The sequence below is a fragment of the Carcharodon carcharias genome, chromosome 35, assembly GCF_017639515.1.
Source record: "Carcharodon carcharias isolate sCarCar2 chromosome 35, sCarCar2.pri, whole genome shotgun sequence".
In the NCBI taxonomy this organism is placed as follows: domain Eukaryota; kingdom Metazoa; phylum Chordata; class Chondrichthyes; order Lamniformes; family Lamnidae; genus Carcharodon; species Carcharodon carcharias.
Window position 1 is genome coordinate 6486868 of NC_054501.1, and position 15059 is coordinate 6501926.

Genomic DNA, 15059 nt, shown 5'->3' on the forward strand with positions numbered 1-15059 from the left:
CTCTTTACCCCAGCTTCCAACAAGTGGAAACACCTCCTCCACACCTGCCCTACCCAATCCCTCCATCATTTTAAACACTTCTAAAAAAAAAGCCAAGGTGACCTGTGATGGGAGTCCTCCCAACCTATTCAGCCTTATGCCATCTGCCGTCGATAGAAGCTACATCTCCAGTCAACAGCTCCTCTGCCTCGTATATTGGAGGAGCTAGGACAAGCTCTCACACTCAACCGACCCCATCCTCTTCTCCACTCAGTGAGGTCATGAAAACTAACCCCCCACCCAACCCCCTGAACTTACCAAAAGAAAGCTACTGCCGCAGCACAGTGCTGCCAGCCTTTCTGCCTAACGGCTTTGAACCAAGATTATCCGATCCTTCATTGAAAGCACAACCTGGTCACTCTCTCAGGCCTCTGTGGCTGAAAATACCAAGTATGGTCAGGGGTGTTCAAAGGGAAAATCTACTCCTCCCCCCCCCCCACCAATCTCAATCCCCATGAAATTGTAAAGGACGAGGGTCAGAAATGGTGGGGGGGCAGAGGGGCCTGGGTAGCGCCAACTGGTTACCCACCCAAGCTCAGTGGTCAGATGGGCAATATGCTGGCCCCTCGCCCTCGGGGCCAGCCCGAGTGAGCGCGCTCATTTAGACGCTGGCAAGAGGACTCGGCAGGATTCCCCAAGGGAAAACAAACTGAAGTTTAAGACACAACAGGGACGGAGGTTTGCCCTTAGCACCTCACGGGTCAGGAGCACGTCCGGGACAGTTCGGCAACCCATTGGATCTCACTGCTGGCCGAGTTCCAGCTTCATGGGCGTGCAGTGAAACTATCCGCACACTAACGTTAGCCCAAATGGTTTTAAATCGCTGTAAGGCCACACCACCATTTTCAACACACTTCTTAATTACATCTCCTCATCCTTCTCTGCCAGCACCACACGCCACTCCCTTCCGCACACCCCCACGCCCAACGCTAAGTCTGGTGCATCTGCTGTTTTAAAATACTTCTCGTTTTCAGTATCTATCCACTTAAATGGCCAAAAAAAAAAAGTGGGGCAAATACTCACCGGAACTGGGCCCTGGTTTGTCAATCTTAGTAAAGTCACCACACAGCCTCACTACACAATAGCAGGCTGACAAATCAATTTGCGTTCCTCGGATTCACACGAGAGAGAAAGGGGGAGGAAGTTTTTATTTTGAGAATAAAAAGCAACGTTCCCGAGATTTTCCTTTTCTTGGAGCATGCAACCTCCCGTAAAATAGCCTTCTCTCGCTCCCAGTAACACACACACCCCCAACAATCGCAAAGGCATGCACCCATCTCCAAGAGTCGGCCCTTATTACTGGCGCCCAGGATTTTATCAACAACAGCTTTGGATCAGACGGATGGTTGCCCGTTGACTGAACTGAAATCTACCGACAGGATAGCTCGTACATTTCACCCTTCAGAATAAAAATCAACAAATCGCACATTTTACAGGAATGCATGAAGGAGGAAAAGGTTTAATGCTGGAACATGAACTGCACAGCTAAAATTTGAGAAAAATAAACAGTTCATCATTAACATTGAACGAGACCCTTCGCCCGAACCAGGCGAGAGGTTCAACCCTTATTGAGGAGTTGCCTTGCCCATCATGAGTTCCCACAATTGGTTTTTGTTTCAGGCTTTAGCTACACATGTGTGTGTACACTGCTGACTATCAGATTAGGCGTGCTTTGCAACTGAAGTAACTAGTGGGTCTTGAGTAAATCCCCAACCAGTGCTCGTGGCCAACAAGGGTCAGCCCTCCACTGAAGACAGCCCCTTACCTGCAGTGGAAAACATGTTATCGAACTCGATGATCAGGTCGTCCTCTCTGTCGAAGCGGACGAGTGACTCGTCAATATCTGGGTAGTCTTCATCCAGCTCCATCTCGGATCCCTCCTCATCCTCGTCGTCCTCGTCCCCTTCCTCTTCCTCGCCCTCCTCGTCATCCTGCATACACAATGACGCACACACGCACACACACACCCCAGTGAATAGGCCGTTGTTTTAAACCCCAGGCTGCTGCCCCTGAACGCCTGAAGTAGATTTCCACTCTGTGGCAGCCCAAGTCAAGTCAGCACTCACTGCAACCTCCTGGTCTCTGACCTCTATTCCACGGGCAGACTGCGCCAGACAGAGGGATGAGTGCAACAGAAATGGGAAAACTACTTATAACAGGTCAGAATTACACTAGACATGCAGCAGAGGAGTGAGTGAATGAGTGGAAGAATATTTGATAATAACTTCCCAAACAGAATTGGATGGAATTTACAGTAGAGGAGTTCTTTCAGCCCAGCTGCTTTAAGCCGGTGTTTATGCATGACAAAAGCCTCCTTCGTTCTAGCCCTATCAACATATCACTCTATTCTTTTCTTCCTCAGGTAGTGATCTAGCTGCCCCTTAAAATGCATCCACTCAACTCCTCATTTCAAGGGAAAGGTTTTACAGGGCTCTGGGGACAGTGCCGGGGAGCAGGACTAAATGGGTGGGTGGGGCGGGGGGTGGTTTGGCATGCACCACTTGACAAAGAAATGGTGCCTCCTGCATCACAGTTTGACCTGATTGATGGAGGTCTGAAGAGCTGGGCACCTCAGGCCAGAGTCAGGCATGTAAGCTTGGGCTTCTAACGCCAGGAAGAACTCATTCAAGAACGCCACCTACTTGTGGGGACAGTGACCTGGCAACCAAGCCCATGCCAGGGCCTTAGTGTTGGAAGACTGCTGTAACCGTGGTGAGGCGGGGGAGTGGTGAAGATGAACCCGATTCGAGCAGATTCCAGGCAAATCCTCACCTGATCATCTTCATCTTCCTCCTCTTCCTCATCCTCATCCTGGCTGTCATCATCGTCCTCATTACTTCCACTGCTATCTTCCTCTTGTGTGTGTTCCTCATCGTCAGGGTCCAAGATGTTCATAGAATCTGTGCAAAGGAGAGCAGTGGTAAATGGAGCAACCGGACCTCTAGTAGCTGGACCCGATGTCAGGTTTAGTTTGTAAGTTAATTTCACGGGACAAAATTAACCGACTTAACTAAGTTAAATCCTGTAGTGCCCAATCATTCACTCAAACAGCTCAAAGCATTTTGCTTACAATTATGTAGGTACATGCGGTAGCAATTTTGCACATGGGCAGATCTCAAAAAGCAGTGAGGTAAATGATCAGTTGATCTGATTTTCTGATGGCGATTGAGGGAAAGATATTGCCACCAGATGCAGGGGAGGACTCCTAATCTCTTCTTCCAATTGCACCACGGGATCTTCAACATTCAACCGAGCAGTCAGATGAAGCCTTGGATTGACGCCTCCATTTGAAAGGCAGCACCTCAGACGTTGTAGCATTCCCGTAGTGCTGCTTCAGAGCAGTATGGATTAACCCTCGTGCCCACCTACTGTACCCCCTCCCACCATTACCACCACCAATTCACTTAGGCACATGGGAGGCAGCTGTGGTGAGATTTTGAAGCCGGGCACAATGTCTAAAGCGCCATTGTTTGAGGACTTCCCAGTGCATGAGCAGAGTGAAACTCCGAGGGTAGAGAGCCAAAAGCTGTACAGCTGACCCCTCGTTTCACGCTGTGGATTACACTCTTGAATAGCGCTATCACTGGCATTTTACCTAATTGATTTTATAGCAGCTTAGCTGCCCCTCCCCAATGTTCAGTTTTTGCTATTAAATTTGGCCCTATTTCGTTCCACATGTGCCCCTCTGCACCCCCCTCCCACCCAAACAGGAAGTTGGGGGGGGGGGGGCGCGCGAGCACTCAGCAATACAGTCCCCGTATCTCTCAGGACTCCATGTTAAAACAGTGAATGCCAATTAGCACCCTATTAGCACTAGCATTACCTATTCACATGCAAGTTAATGCTACTGCAATGGGAAGCAAGTTTTATATTCATTCTGTGTCGCTGGCAAGGCCAGCATTTATTGCCCATCCCTCCTTGTTTCATAGGAAGGCGGTGGTGAGCCACTGCAGTCTGTGTGAAGGTGTTAACACAGATCTGTTAGGTTGGGTGTCCAAGGATCTTTGACCCAGTGATGATGAGGCAAGGGGGTGAGATGTCAAGTCAGGGTGTTGTGCGAGACTCGAATGGCGGGGGGAGAAAGGGATTGGAGGTGGTGGTGTTTCCACGTGCCTGCTGCCCTTGTCCTTCGAGGTAGTGGAGATCTGGGAGACACTGACATTCAATGTTAGGAACCAGTCAGCAAAGTTACCGCCACAACCGAAAGGCACTGTTCCCTTAGAACACACCACAGTAACAGAAGTAGCAGGATGGCTAGGGTAAAGCTAAGATAGTTCAAAACTGTCACTGTGAAAGACTGGGGCAAGAGGATTCCGCCGCACGAGACAGTTACAAACCCAAGCTGCAAGAAATGTTGACCTGACAGCGACAGACTATGCACAGAATTGAAAGCTTACTCCCTCCCCTGCTCCCTGGCCACCACTGCCTCAGACTGTTCACACATTCGCTGCCCTGTCTGACCTGGAGTTGAGCTTTCAGTTGACCCCATATCCCCACCACACAGAGCATCTACTTACATCCGCAACAACACCCGTGTTAGCCGACTCAGCTTATCCACTGCCGAAATCCTCATCCTTGCCTTTTGTTACCCGCAGACCCGGCTGCTCCAGCGCTCTTTTGGCTGACCTATCTTCCATAAACTTCTGCTCATCCAAAACTCTGCATCCTCGCTCACACCGAGTCACAATCGCCTCCTGGGTTCACTAACATACACTGAAGCGCTGCCGATCTGGGAGCCAAATTTAAAATTCTCGTTCCGACTTCAAATACCGCTGTTGCCTCAACCACCGCCACTGCCCCCATCTCTGTAATCTCCTCCAGCCCCACAGCCCTCCGAGGGCTCTGTGCAGTTGTAGCTTCAGCCATTCAGGCTCTAAGCTATGGAATTCCCTCCCTAATCCTTTGTCTCCTGCCCCAATATCCCCTTCCTTAAGTGGCTCAGTGTCAAACACTGTCCGATAATGCTCCAGTGAATTTCCTTGCGACCTATTCTGGTAAAGGTGCTATATAAACGTGCCCGCTAGTGGTCACAAAACCAGAGCTCGGTAATGCCGCCGGTCAAGGGACGGCTTTGTTACCAGCTCGAAGATAAAAAGAAGCAGTGTTGCTCCATCATTCCAACATTTACTTTTACCATTAGGTTTGTCCAACCTTAAAGTTAATAGTTTGTGTCTGGTTTAACCTCTCTGGCACTGATCCAACCAGAATCTGTGTCAGCATCAAAGCAGCACCACCCCACCCCACTCCTCAAGATGGGGCAATCAGGCAAGTTTGGACATCGAAACCCTCACCCTTGGGAGGAGGCATGCTTAACTCTTTCAATTTAAGAAAGGTCTCTTTCACATATGGGTAACCGGTAGAACAGCCCAAACCTTCTGCCTTCCACCACCCCCCCACACCCCAAGTTTTTGTGCGACTGCACTTTCTGAAAACTGGCAGTAGTGTAAAACAAAGGAGAAAGCCAAGGCGTCCAAAAAAAACACAGATTAGTTCCTGGGCGCCTAGTGATCCACTTCCTGTTGCGTGCCCGGCTACAAAAATGGTGGGTGAAGGGGAACGGAGAGATGAAGTGAGGGGGACCATGACTGTGGATGGAGCAACGACTTGGAGAGACGGATGAATATCAGGAGAGAGGGGAGAGGAGAGGAGGGAGGGGAGAGGAAGGGATCAGGTTGGTCAAGATGGGGAAGGAGGGAAGGAATGAGATGAGAGTGGAGAGGTGGAGGGGAGGGGGATGATCAAGATACGAGTCCTTTACCATCCCAAAGGTTTGTGCAGTGCTCATTACTCGCATGCTGCACACGCGAAGCTATTTTAATTTTCTTCCCCTTTTTTTTGACGATGCAGGGTTGGTAATTTAAGGGCTCTCCTTCTGCACAGCAGTAAAGACAGTTTTTTTTTGTTGTACCTTCTCGGTTAGCCTGCAGGGTGGGTGCCTGACTGAGATTTGAGGGAGCCTCATCCATCAACACATCCTCCTGGGACTCATCCTCAGTACTTCTGCAAGCTGTAGCGCCAGAGGAAGGAAATAAAATACAAAGAAAAAGTGAATGCAAGCCCACGACAGTGCATTCTGCATTTTCCACAACATACCATCGTCTTTGGGTACTTGATATTTGGCATTTTCCCCACCCACAATGTTTGCACTTATTAGCTTTGATCATTGTTTTTCTATTCCTCTTGGTGTGCGGGTGCTGAACCGGGACTATGGCAGGCAGAGCATTGTTACTCGTAGGTCCAGTGTGTACACTTTTAAGCAGAGCATGTGTCATTGTACAGTCTCAGGAGATGCCCCATTAAGTATTTTCAAGGTCTCAAGAGCTTCCTTAGGAACAGGAGTCAACCCTTTGGGCCCAATTTTGTCAGGCAGCACCCACCAGTTTAAATTCCAATGCCCGACAGTTTTCTCACCTCTCAATGCCATTACTTGGCACAAAGCAGGGATGGGAAAGTGATACTTAATCCCTTAATTTTGGACAACGCCCAACTGTTTTCCACTGCCTGTTTAAAGCCTTCTGCGAACACGATGCTGGAAGGGGTCGGAGGCGAAAGGCCGGCCATGATAGGCAGAGGTCGCCCCACTACTGCGGCACAAACGAGTAACTAAGTGCGTCTTATCTCCTGAATCTCTGGGAGCCGAACCTGAGCCACGCCTCTCACTCTCTGTGTGTGGGGGCAAGGGATACAGGGAGGAGAAAACAGATGGGCAGGGATGGGTGAGTGGTGGCAAAACTGGAATGAACGGCCTCCAAGCTGCCGGTTTCAGGCTATCAGCGGAGGCACAAGAGCAGGCTTTTGGGAAGGTGCACGGCAACTAAAAAGAGGAACAGGCAGACAAAGCGAGGGGGGAAAAAAATTACTTGCACAACTCCACAACACACACAAACACGAGCACAAACACTACGCCAGTGGGGGAAAATCACTGGGTTTCGGAAGAAGCTAAATCATTCCTCTTTTTCACTGTGTACAGCTTTACAAGCCACCTCACCAACATTCTGCAAAGCAAACAGTCTTCTTGCTCCAGCGTCCTCTTTACGTGCCTGAATGGAGGATTCGGAAGAAGTTCCCTGCATTTCTTTTTTATATATATATATATATATATATATATGTATGTATATATTTTTTAAAATAAACATTCCAACACTCGCCCCCCACTCCCCTCCCTCCTTGTTGTGAAATCCATCTATTTTCCCTCTCAAGTACAGCTCTGGCTTCGGAACCATTCACTTACCCAAGTCTTTTGCCCCCGAGTTTCTGACAATGTTGGCTCCCCCAGCAAAGGACAGGCAGGGGTTTTGTGGTGACCACCGTCCCAGCTTTTCCCCCTCTCCGTCTCCCTGCCCCTCTTAAATTTGAGGCAGTGCTCGCCACTAGCGGAAACCTCTCCGATCCCCCCCCCCACCCCCCCACCAACTTCCAGTGCGTCCCATTTCAACTTCCTTACAACGTCACCCGCTTTCAGTGTTCGAAACCAGGGGAACCGTACAACGGCAAGCGCCCAGGTGGATGGGATTTCAGGTAGTGATGGTGGGGGTGGTGGGGTGGGGATCATGGAATCGCTTCATCACAACCCGTAGATCTTTTCTCATTTCAGACGCTGACTGGCCTGCTGTGTACGTTTTTTCCACGCTGCGCTTTTATACCGTGGGGGTAAACGAAAGGTCGGTCACATTTTTTTGGCCATTTATCCGTGTGCCCCAAACCCCACCCTCGTGACTACCGGGCCTTCTGATTCGAGTTTTTAAACCCCTTAATTTACCCTCCGAAAGGTGGTATTAATCAATCAGGGGCCTGAAACACAAACCAAACTCAGTCTCGAGGTGGCATAAACGGCGAGATAAAGACGGCAGTCCCTCCCTTGCTGAGACTAGCGGCACACGACTCTTTCCCCAAAGAAGTACCCCTCTGCGTTACTTCCGTTCCTCCCTCGCTGCCACACCGAAGTTCACCGAAAATTGCACCAATTTTTTTTTTCTCTCTCTCTTTCTGATCAATGGTTTTGGCCCTGCTTGGATCTTTTGAAACCCAAATCAGAGGTGGTGGGGGGCGGGGGGGGGAGAAAAGAGAGGAAACACCGGAAACCAGAAGGCCCACGTGGAGCAGCCAGGACACCAGGGAACAGCGGAGTAAAAAGGGGGTGCCCAAGCACACTCCGAACTGCAGCTGCCCTCCACGACCGGGTGACGTGCACGTCTTACCGATGATTGTGCTGCTCACAGTCTCCACGTCTCTTTCCAGCAACTCATCGATAAGATCCTCCAGCTCGTTCTCAACCTGCGAAACACAACGGCAAGCGCCTCAGGAAGGAATAGAAAGATGGCGCTTTCGCAAAGCCCCACAAAACCCTCCCAGCAACGGCGACACTTAATACGCTCTCGAGGCCCATTTGGAGCCCGGCACCTCTCCAGCAACGTCGCACCCCCAGACCAGACCTGGCTCGACGTGCCCACCTGGGGGAGATGAACCAAGCAGGGTGTTTGGTGCTTGTCTCTCTCCTTTCCTTGGTATCCACCAACAGGCAAGCACGGCAATGCCAATAAAGAGCAGGGCTTCCACACCACTTACGTGGGTCATCTCGCAATGAAAAGTGGGGTGGGCTAGTGGGGAGGGGACATGTAGACACTAATATTGCACATGGTAAAGGAGGAATCAAGCAGCAAGGGTGATCTTGGGTGCTCTCCCTGCTTCATTTCCCAAAATTTAATAGCCAGAGCCAGCCGTGGCCAAGAGTTGGCAAGCTTTTGAGCCTGTTCTCTGCGGTGCTTGAAAAGCAATATTTTAGCTTCACAGAAATGTGAATCATACAACACAGCCAGAGCTCTCCACCCTACATACACTGAGCCACAGCGAATCTACAGCTCAGGAACAGGACATTCAGCCCAACTGTCTCATGCTGGTGTCTCTGTTGCACATGAGACTGCGCCTACCCCATCAACATATCCTTCTATTCCTTTCGGCCTCATGCCTTTTCCTCGATTCCCTGGAAATGATCACATGATTTTCTGAGGGAGCGAGTTCCACATTCTTGCCGCTCTACGGGTTACGAAGCTCCTCCTGAATTACCCATTGGATTTGTTAGTGACTGTCTTGTAGTGAATGCCTGTTGCTTTAGACTCACCCACAAGGGGAAGTATCTTCTCTATGTCTGCACTATCAAACACCTTCATAATCTTACAGACCTCTGTGAGAAGTCAACTTTCAGCTTTCTCCTTCTGGACTTTCAAATTTTCCTGATAGTTATAACCTCTCTGCCTTGGTACTGTTTTGGTCTCCTTAGTTAAGGAAGGCTCAACTTGCCTTGGAAGCCGTTCAGAGAAGGCTCACTTGGCCAATTCCCGGGATGAAGGGCTTTGTCTTACGAGGAAAGGTTGAGCGGGTTGGGTCTGTACCCATTGGAGTTTAGAAGAATGAGAGGTGATCTTACTGAAATATATCAGATTCTGAGGGGAGCTTGACAGGGTGGATGCTGAGAGGATGTTCCCCCCCCCTAGAATGAGGGGGGCACAGTTTCAGAATAAGGGGTCTCCCATTGAAGACGGGGACGAGGAGGAATTTCTTCTCAGAGGGTAATATATTAGTCTGTGGAATTCTCTCCCCCAGAGAGCAGTGGAGGCTGGATCACTGAACATATTCAAGGCTGAGTTTTGATCGATAAGGGATTCAAGGGTTATGGGGGCAGACAGGAAAACGGGAGTTAAGACACAATCAGGTCAGCCATGATCTTACTGAATGGGGGAGGAGGCTCAAGGGGTCGAATGGCTTCCTCCTGTTCCTATTTCTTATGATATTATCCCTGCACATCTTTCCTCCACCTTCTCCAATGCCTCGATATTCCTTTTGATAAAGTGGAGACCATAGCTGTGCACAATATTCCTTGGTTTAACCCAGGTTCTGCACAAGTTTAACTTAACTTTCCTGTCTTCCAATTCTATCCCTCGGGAAATGAAGCTCGGTGCTCAGTTCGCTTTTTGCCTTGTACCAGAGATACACGTCCGAGAGAAGGCGGAAGGAGAGCCGCTACCTGCATCTCCTGGGCATTGAGGACTTCCGACTGCCCAGTTATCACCACCGTATCCGCTTCAGTCTCTCCATCCATAATATCGCTGTCTGCCACTCCAGTTGGGGCGTGGTCTTCCTGCGCCTCAGTCTCTCCAGTCTCGCCTGCACGATTGATGGAAGAAGATTTAAAAAGAAAAAAATCAGCTCTGCGCCAGCAGGGGCTTGAACAACCTCCGTTAAATGATGCCTTTAAAATTTCCTAACATTGAGTGTAGGTGATTGTGGTTGGAGCATTGGGAGGGGTTCGAAGGGGGATAGGAACAGGCCGGGGGGTGCGGGGGGAGACATTCGGCCTCTCACGAACTGTTCCACCATTCAATTAGGTCACGGCTGATCGACATTCGAACTCAATCTGCCGACCTTGGTTCCGTAACACTTATTAAAAAATTTGCTCAAGGGATGTGCCCGTTGCTGGCAACATCAGTATTTATTGCTCATCCCTAATTGCCCATGAACTGAATGGCTTGCTCAGGCCATTTAAGGGTCAATAACATTGCTGAGGGTCTGGAGTCAAACGTAGGCCAGACTGGGTAAGGATGGCAGATTTCCTTCCCTGGTGGGCATTAGTGAACCGGATGGGTTTTTATGACAATCGACAATAGTTTTTTTTTTAAAAAAAGGTAGTTATTAGGCTTAAGTCCAGACTTTTATTGAATTCAAATTTCACTATCTGCCGTGGTGGGATTCGAACCCGAATCCCCAGAGCATTACCTGGGGTCCAGCGACAATACCACTACGCCACGCCTCCCTTTGCCCCTCTATCTCAGCCCTGAAATTTTCAGCTAACCTCCTCCCCACCCCCCGAGCCTCAACAGCTTTTAGCGCGGGGTTTCCACCCCTCTTTCTACAAACAACTGTTTCCTGGCATCACCCCTCAACAGCCTGGCTCCACTTTCAAGGCAATGCCTCCCCCTTGCTCTCTGCAGGAAGTAAGTTCTCTTTGCCGTATTCACAACTTAAACACCTCAAACCCAGCAACCTTCCACGCTTCAGTAGCCTCGGCCTCCAAGTGCTGGAATTCTCTCTCCTTTAACATGCCCCTTAAAACCTACCTCCTTAACCAAGCTTTGGGGTCTCCTGCCCTAATGCCTCATGTGGCTCGACGTCAAATTTTGTTGGCTAATGCTCCCATGAAGCGCCTCGGGACGTTTTACTGCGTTAAAGGTGCTATGTAAATGCAATTTGCTGCTGACAGGGTTACCGGTTACAGTACTTACCAGAGTCTGGCTGGTTGCCGTTAGCATCGCCGCTCGTGATGTGCGTATCCTGCTCCGATTTGTTCTTGCTTGAAGCGTTCTTGCTGCTGAAGAGGCTACTTGGCTGGTTGACAATGCGAGAAAGTGTCTCCAAAGGCTTCAACGCAGCATTCACCGTGTTTGCCATGTTGGGACTTCAAAAAAAAACATGGAAAAGAAATCAAGTTGGGTAATCTATTACAGTTGCAAGAATCATCAGAACACCTTCACGTCTTTGAATGAGAAGACACCCCAACATTATGACAAAACTGATGCAGTACAGAAATATGCAAACACGAACGTACGAAATAGGAGCAGGAGTAGGCCGATCGAGCCTGCTCCGACATTTGGTAAGATCATGGCTGATCTGACTGCAACCTCAACCCCACACTGGGCCCCAACAGGTCTATGCTGGTTTCTGTGTTCCAGATAAGCCACATCCCTCATTCCACCCCTCCTCATCTCACCCCACCAACTTTCTATTCCTTTCCCCCCTCGTGTGTTTATCCAGCATCCCCCTTAAACGCGTTGACGCTATTCACCTCGACCACTCCCTGTGGGAGCGAGCTCCATATTCTCCCCACGCTCTGGGTAAAGGTGTGGCTCCTGAATTCCCCGGTTGGATTTGTTACTGACTGCCTTATACTGTTGGCCCCTGGTTCTGTTGTCTCGCACAAGTGAGAACTTCATCTTTGCTTATCCCATCGAACCTTTTCATAATTTTAAAAACCTCAAAGGGGTCACACCCCAGCTATAGACACGAATCCCAGCAGATCAGTCTTTCCTGATGGGTATAACCCTTCAATTCTTCAGTAAGGCCCACACCAGATCAGCAGAATCATTCTATTCAATATTCTGTTGAATGTACAATTTAACTTAGTTTAATTGTTCTCCCCTCCCCCCCAACCCCCAATGACATTCCCACCCAAAACCTTAAAGAATGAAACTTATCGTTCTGCAAGAATGAAAGATTTTGCAGGACTGGGCATCAGCTTTCACTTCCAAGGTGTGGTCGTGATCCAGCCATAGTGACTGGGATAAGGTTCCTACGTGAGCTGAGGTGGGACTACCTGAACCCAAGTCCTCCTGGGCTAATGTCTATAATTCAGCAATTCCTATTAACCTTGCAGAGAAAACCCAAGAGCAGCTCCTGCAGAAACATCACAATGGAGCCATGTGGCATTTGAGATTGTGAAAAAAGTATTGTTCTATTGTAGGAGGAGCTTTACTCTGTATCTAACCCCGTGCTGTACCTGTCCTGGGAGTGTTTGATGGGGGAAAGAGTGTAGAAGGAGCTTTACTCTGTATCTAACCCTGTGCTATACCTGCCCTGGGAGTGTTTGATGGGGACGGTGTAGAGGGAGCTTTACTTTGTATCTAACCCCGTGCTGTACCTGTCCTGGGAGTGTTTGATGGGGACAGTGTAGAAGGAGCTTTACTCTGTATCTAACCCCATGCTGCATCTGTCCTGGAAGTGTTTGATGGGGACAGTGTAGAGGGAGCTTTACTCTGTATCTAACACCGTGCTGTACCTGTCCTGGGAGTGTTTGATGGGGCAAGAGTGTAGAGGGAGCTTTACTCTGTATCTAACCCCGTGCTGTACCTGTCCTGGGAGTGTTTGATGGGGGGAAGAGAGTAGAGGGAGCTTTACTCTGTATCTAACCCTGCGCTGTACCTGCCCAGGAGTGTTAAGATACTAATAACGGGTGCCCTAAATTGGGTGCCAAATTCTTGTTCAGCACTGGCATCGCCAGACTGGGGCACAGAACCGCCACACCATCAGTTAAGATCTTGGTCACTTTTGGAGAACACGAAGTGAAGTTGCAAATCTTCACTAAAACATAAAGACTCCTGGTCAGAAGATGGCCCTCCTGACTTAAAAGACAAGAAGCTATTTTACCTGGACAAGTCGAGACTGTGTGGCACTCTGGCCAGATCATTCACGAGCCCCTTCTTCAGGAAGAGTCGGATGATGTTGTTCATGCCGTTGTGCTGCGTTTTGACAGCGTTGCTGCTGTAGAAGCTGGAGGTGGACGGGCAGGACTCCATGATGGTGCTAATGATGCACATCACCGCCTGTAGCCTGTGGGGAGGGCAGCGTACGGAACAATTATTAATATTCTGGCTCTCGAGCCAATCAATTCTACAGTCCGCACTTGGGGAAAGTGCGTTCAGGAGACCAATATTGCTAAGCCGTTGCGCTCGGGATCAGAGGTTTGTGGGGGCCGTGTAATACAGACACATTAGCAGCAGATTTTGGAAACTCAACGCGCTGAAAGGAAATTTTTAAAAACTGAAGCCACAAGATCCTTTGCTTCGGTAGTTACCTGGCATGTTTCTCGGTGCTCTCTGCCATAGCCAGTGCTCTGCTGAGGGCTGCTTTGACCTCGTTGACCAACGCGGCCTGAGCCTCAGTGCTCTGCGTCGCTGCCGCTAAGCTAGCCAGGAAGAGCCTGGCCAGCGCTGGCGTGTCCTTGTCCCCCACATTCTGGGTCTGGGGCAACAGGTGATCCAGGACGAACGCCAGGACGCTGCAATCCTACACCAGGAGGAACCAAAGAGGGAGAGAACCTGAATTAGAACCCTGAAGTGAACACCCAGTAAACAGGCACTCAGTCACCACAACCACCTCCAAGTCATACGCCATCCTGACTTCAAACTACATCGGCCGTCCCTTCACTGTCACTGGGTCAAGAATCCTGGAACTCCCTCCCTAACAGCACCGACAGCACACGGACCGCAGCGGAACCAGAACTAGGGAGCCATCGATATAAGACAGTCGCTAATAAATCTAATCGGGGAATTCAGGAGGAGCTTCTTTAGCCAGAGAGTGATGAGAATGTGGAACTATTCCCTTCGGCCACTCACTGAGGGAGCTAGTGTCGATGCATTTAAACAGATACTGGATAAGTATGAGACAGAAAGGAATAGAAGGATATGGTGAATGGAGGAAATCAAGTAGGGGGTGAGAGGAGGCTCGTAGGGACCCAAGACACCATTCGCACCACACAAGTGCCAGGCAATGACCATCTCCAACAAGAGAACACCTAACCATCTCCCTTTTACGATCAATGGCATTACCATCACTGAATCCCCCACTGTGAACATCCTGGGGTTACCACTGACCAGAAACTAAACTGGACCAGCCATGTAAATACTCTGGCTACAAGAGAAAGTCAGAGGCTGGGACTCGTGAGGAGAGTAACTCACCTCCTGACTCTCCAAAGCCTGTCCACCACCTACAAGGCACAAGTCAGGAGTGTGGTGGAATACCCTCTACTTGCCTGGATGAGTGCAGCTCCAACAACACTGAAGAAGCTTGACATCAACCAGGACAAAGCAGCCTCGCTTGTTTGACACCCCCATCCACAAACATTCACTCCCTCCACCACCGACGCACAGGGGCAGCAGTGTGTGTACCATCGACAAGATGCACTGCAGCAACTCACCAAGGCTCCTTCAACAGCACTATCCAAACCTGTGACTTACACCGCTTAGAAGGGCAAGGTTAGCAGACACATGGGAACATCACCACCTGGAAGTTCCCCTCCAAGTCACTCACCATCCTGACTTGGAAACATAGCAGCCGTTCCTTCACTGTCGCTGGGTCAAAATCTTGGAACTCCCTCCCTAACAGCACCGTGGTGCAGCTACACCACACGGACTGCAGCGGTTCAAGGAGGTGGCTCACCACCACCACCTTCTCAAGGGGCAATTAGGGATGGG

General features: G+C 49.7%; 1 protein-coding gene across 8 annotated transcripts in view; it reads right to left on the bottom strand.

Annotated features, from left to right (window-relative positions):
- Nucleotides 1-15059, bottom strand: part of huwe1 (HECT, UBA and WWE domain containing E3 ubiquitin protein ligase 1) — a 269110-nt gene that overhangs the window by 94568 nt on the left and 159483 nt on the right. For 7 of the 8 annotated variants that reach the window (XM_041179576.1, XM_041179574.1, XM_041179571.1 and 4 more), the window contains 8 exons: nucleotides 13661-13872; nucleotides 13234-13416; nucleotides 11316-11488; nucleotides 10061-10200; nucleotides 8238-8313; nucleotides 5948-6046; nucleotides 2812-2939; nucleotides 1805-1970 (listed from right to left, as the gene is read on the bottom strand). In XM_041179576.1, the coding sequence (XP_041035510.1) occupies nucleotides 1805-1970; nucleotides 2812-2939; nucleotides 5948-6046; nucleotides 8238-8313; nucleotides 10061-10200; nucleotides 11316-11488; nucleotides 13234-13416; nucleotides 13661-13872 (1177 nt within the window). The remainder of the gene's footprint in view (nucleotides 1-1804; nucleotides 1971-2811; nucleotides 2940-5947; nucleotides 6047-8237; nucleotides 8314-10060; nucleotides 10201-11315; nucleotides 11489-13233; nucleotides 13417-13660; nucleotides 13873-15059) is intronic. The other variant, XM_041179575.1, reaches the window with a different exon arrangement.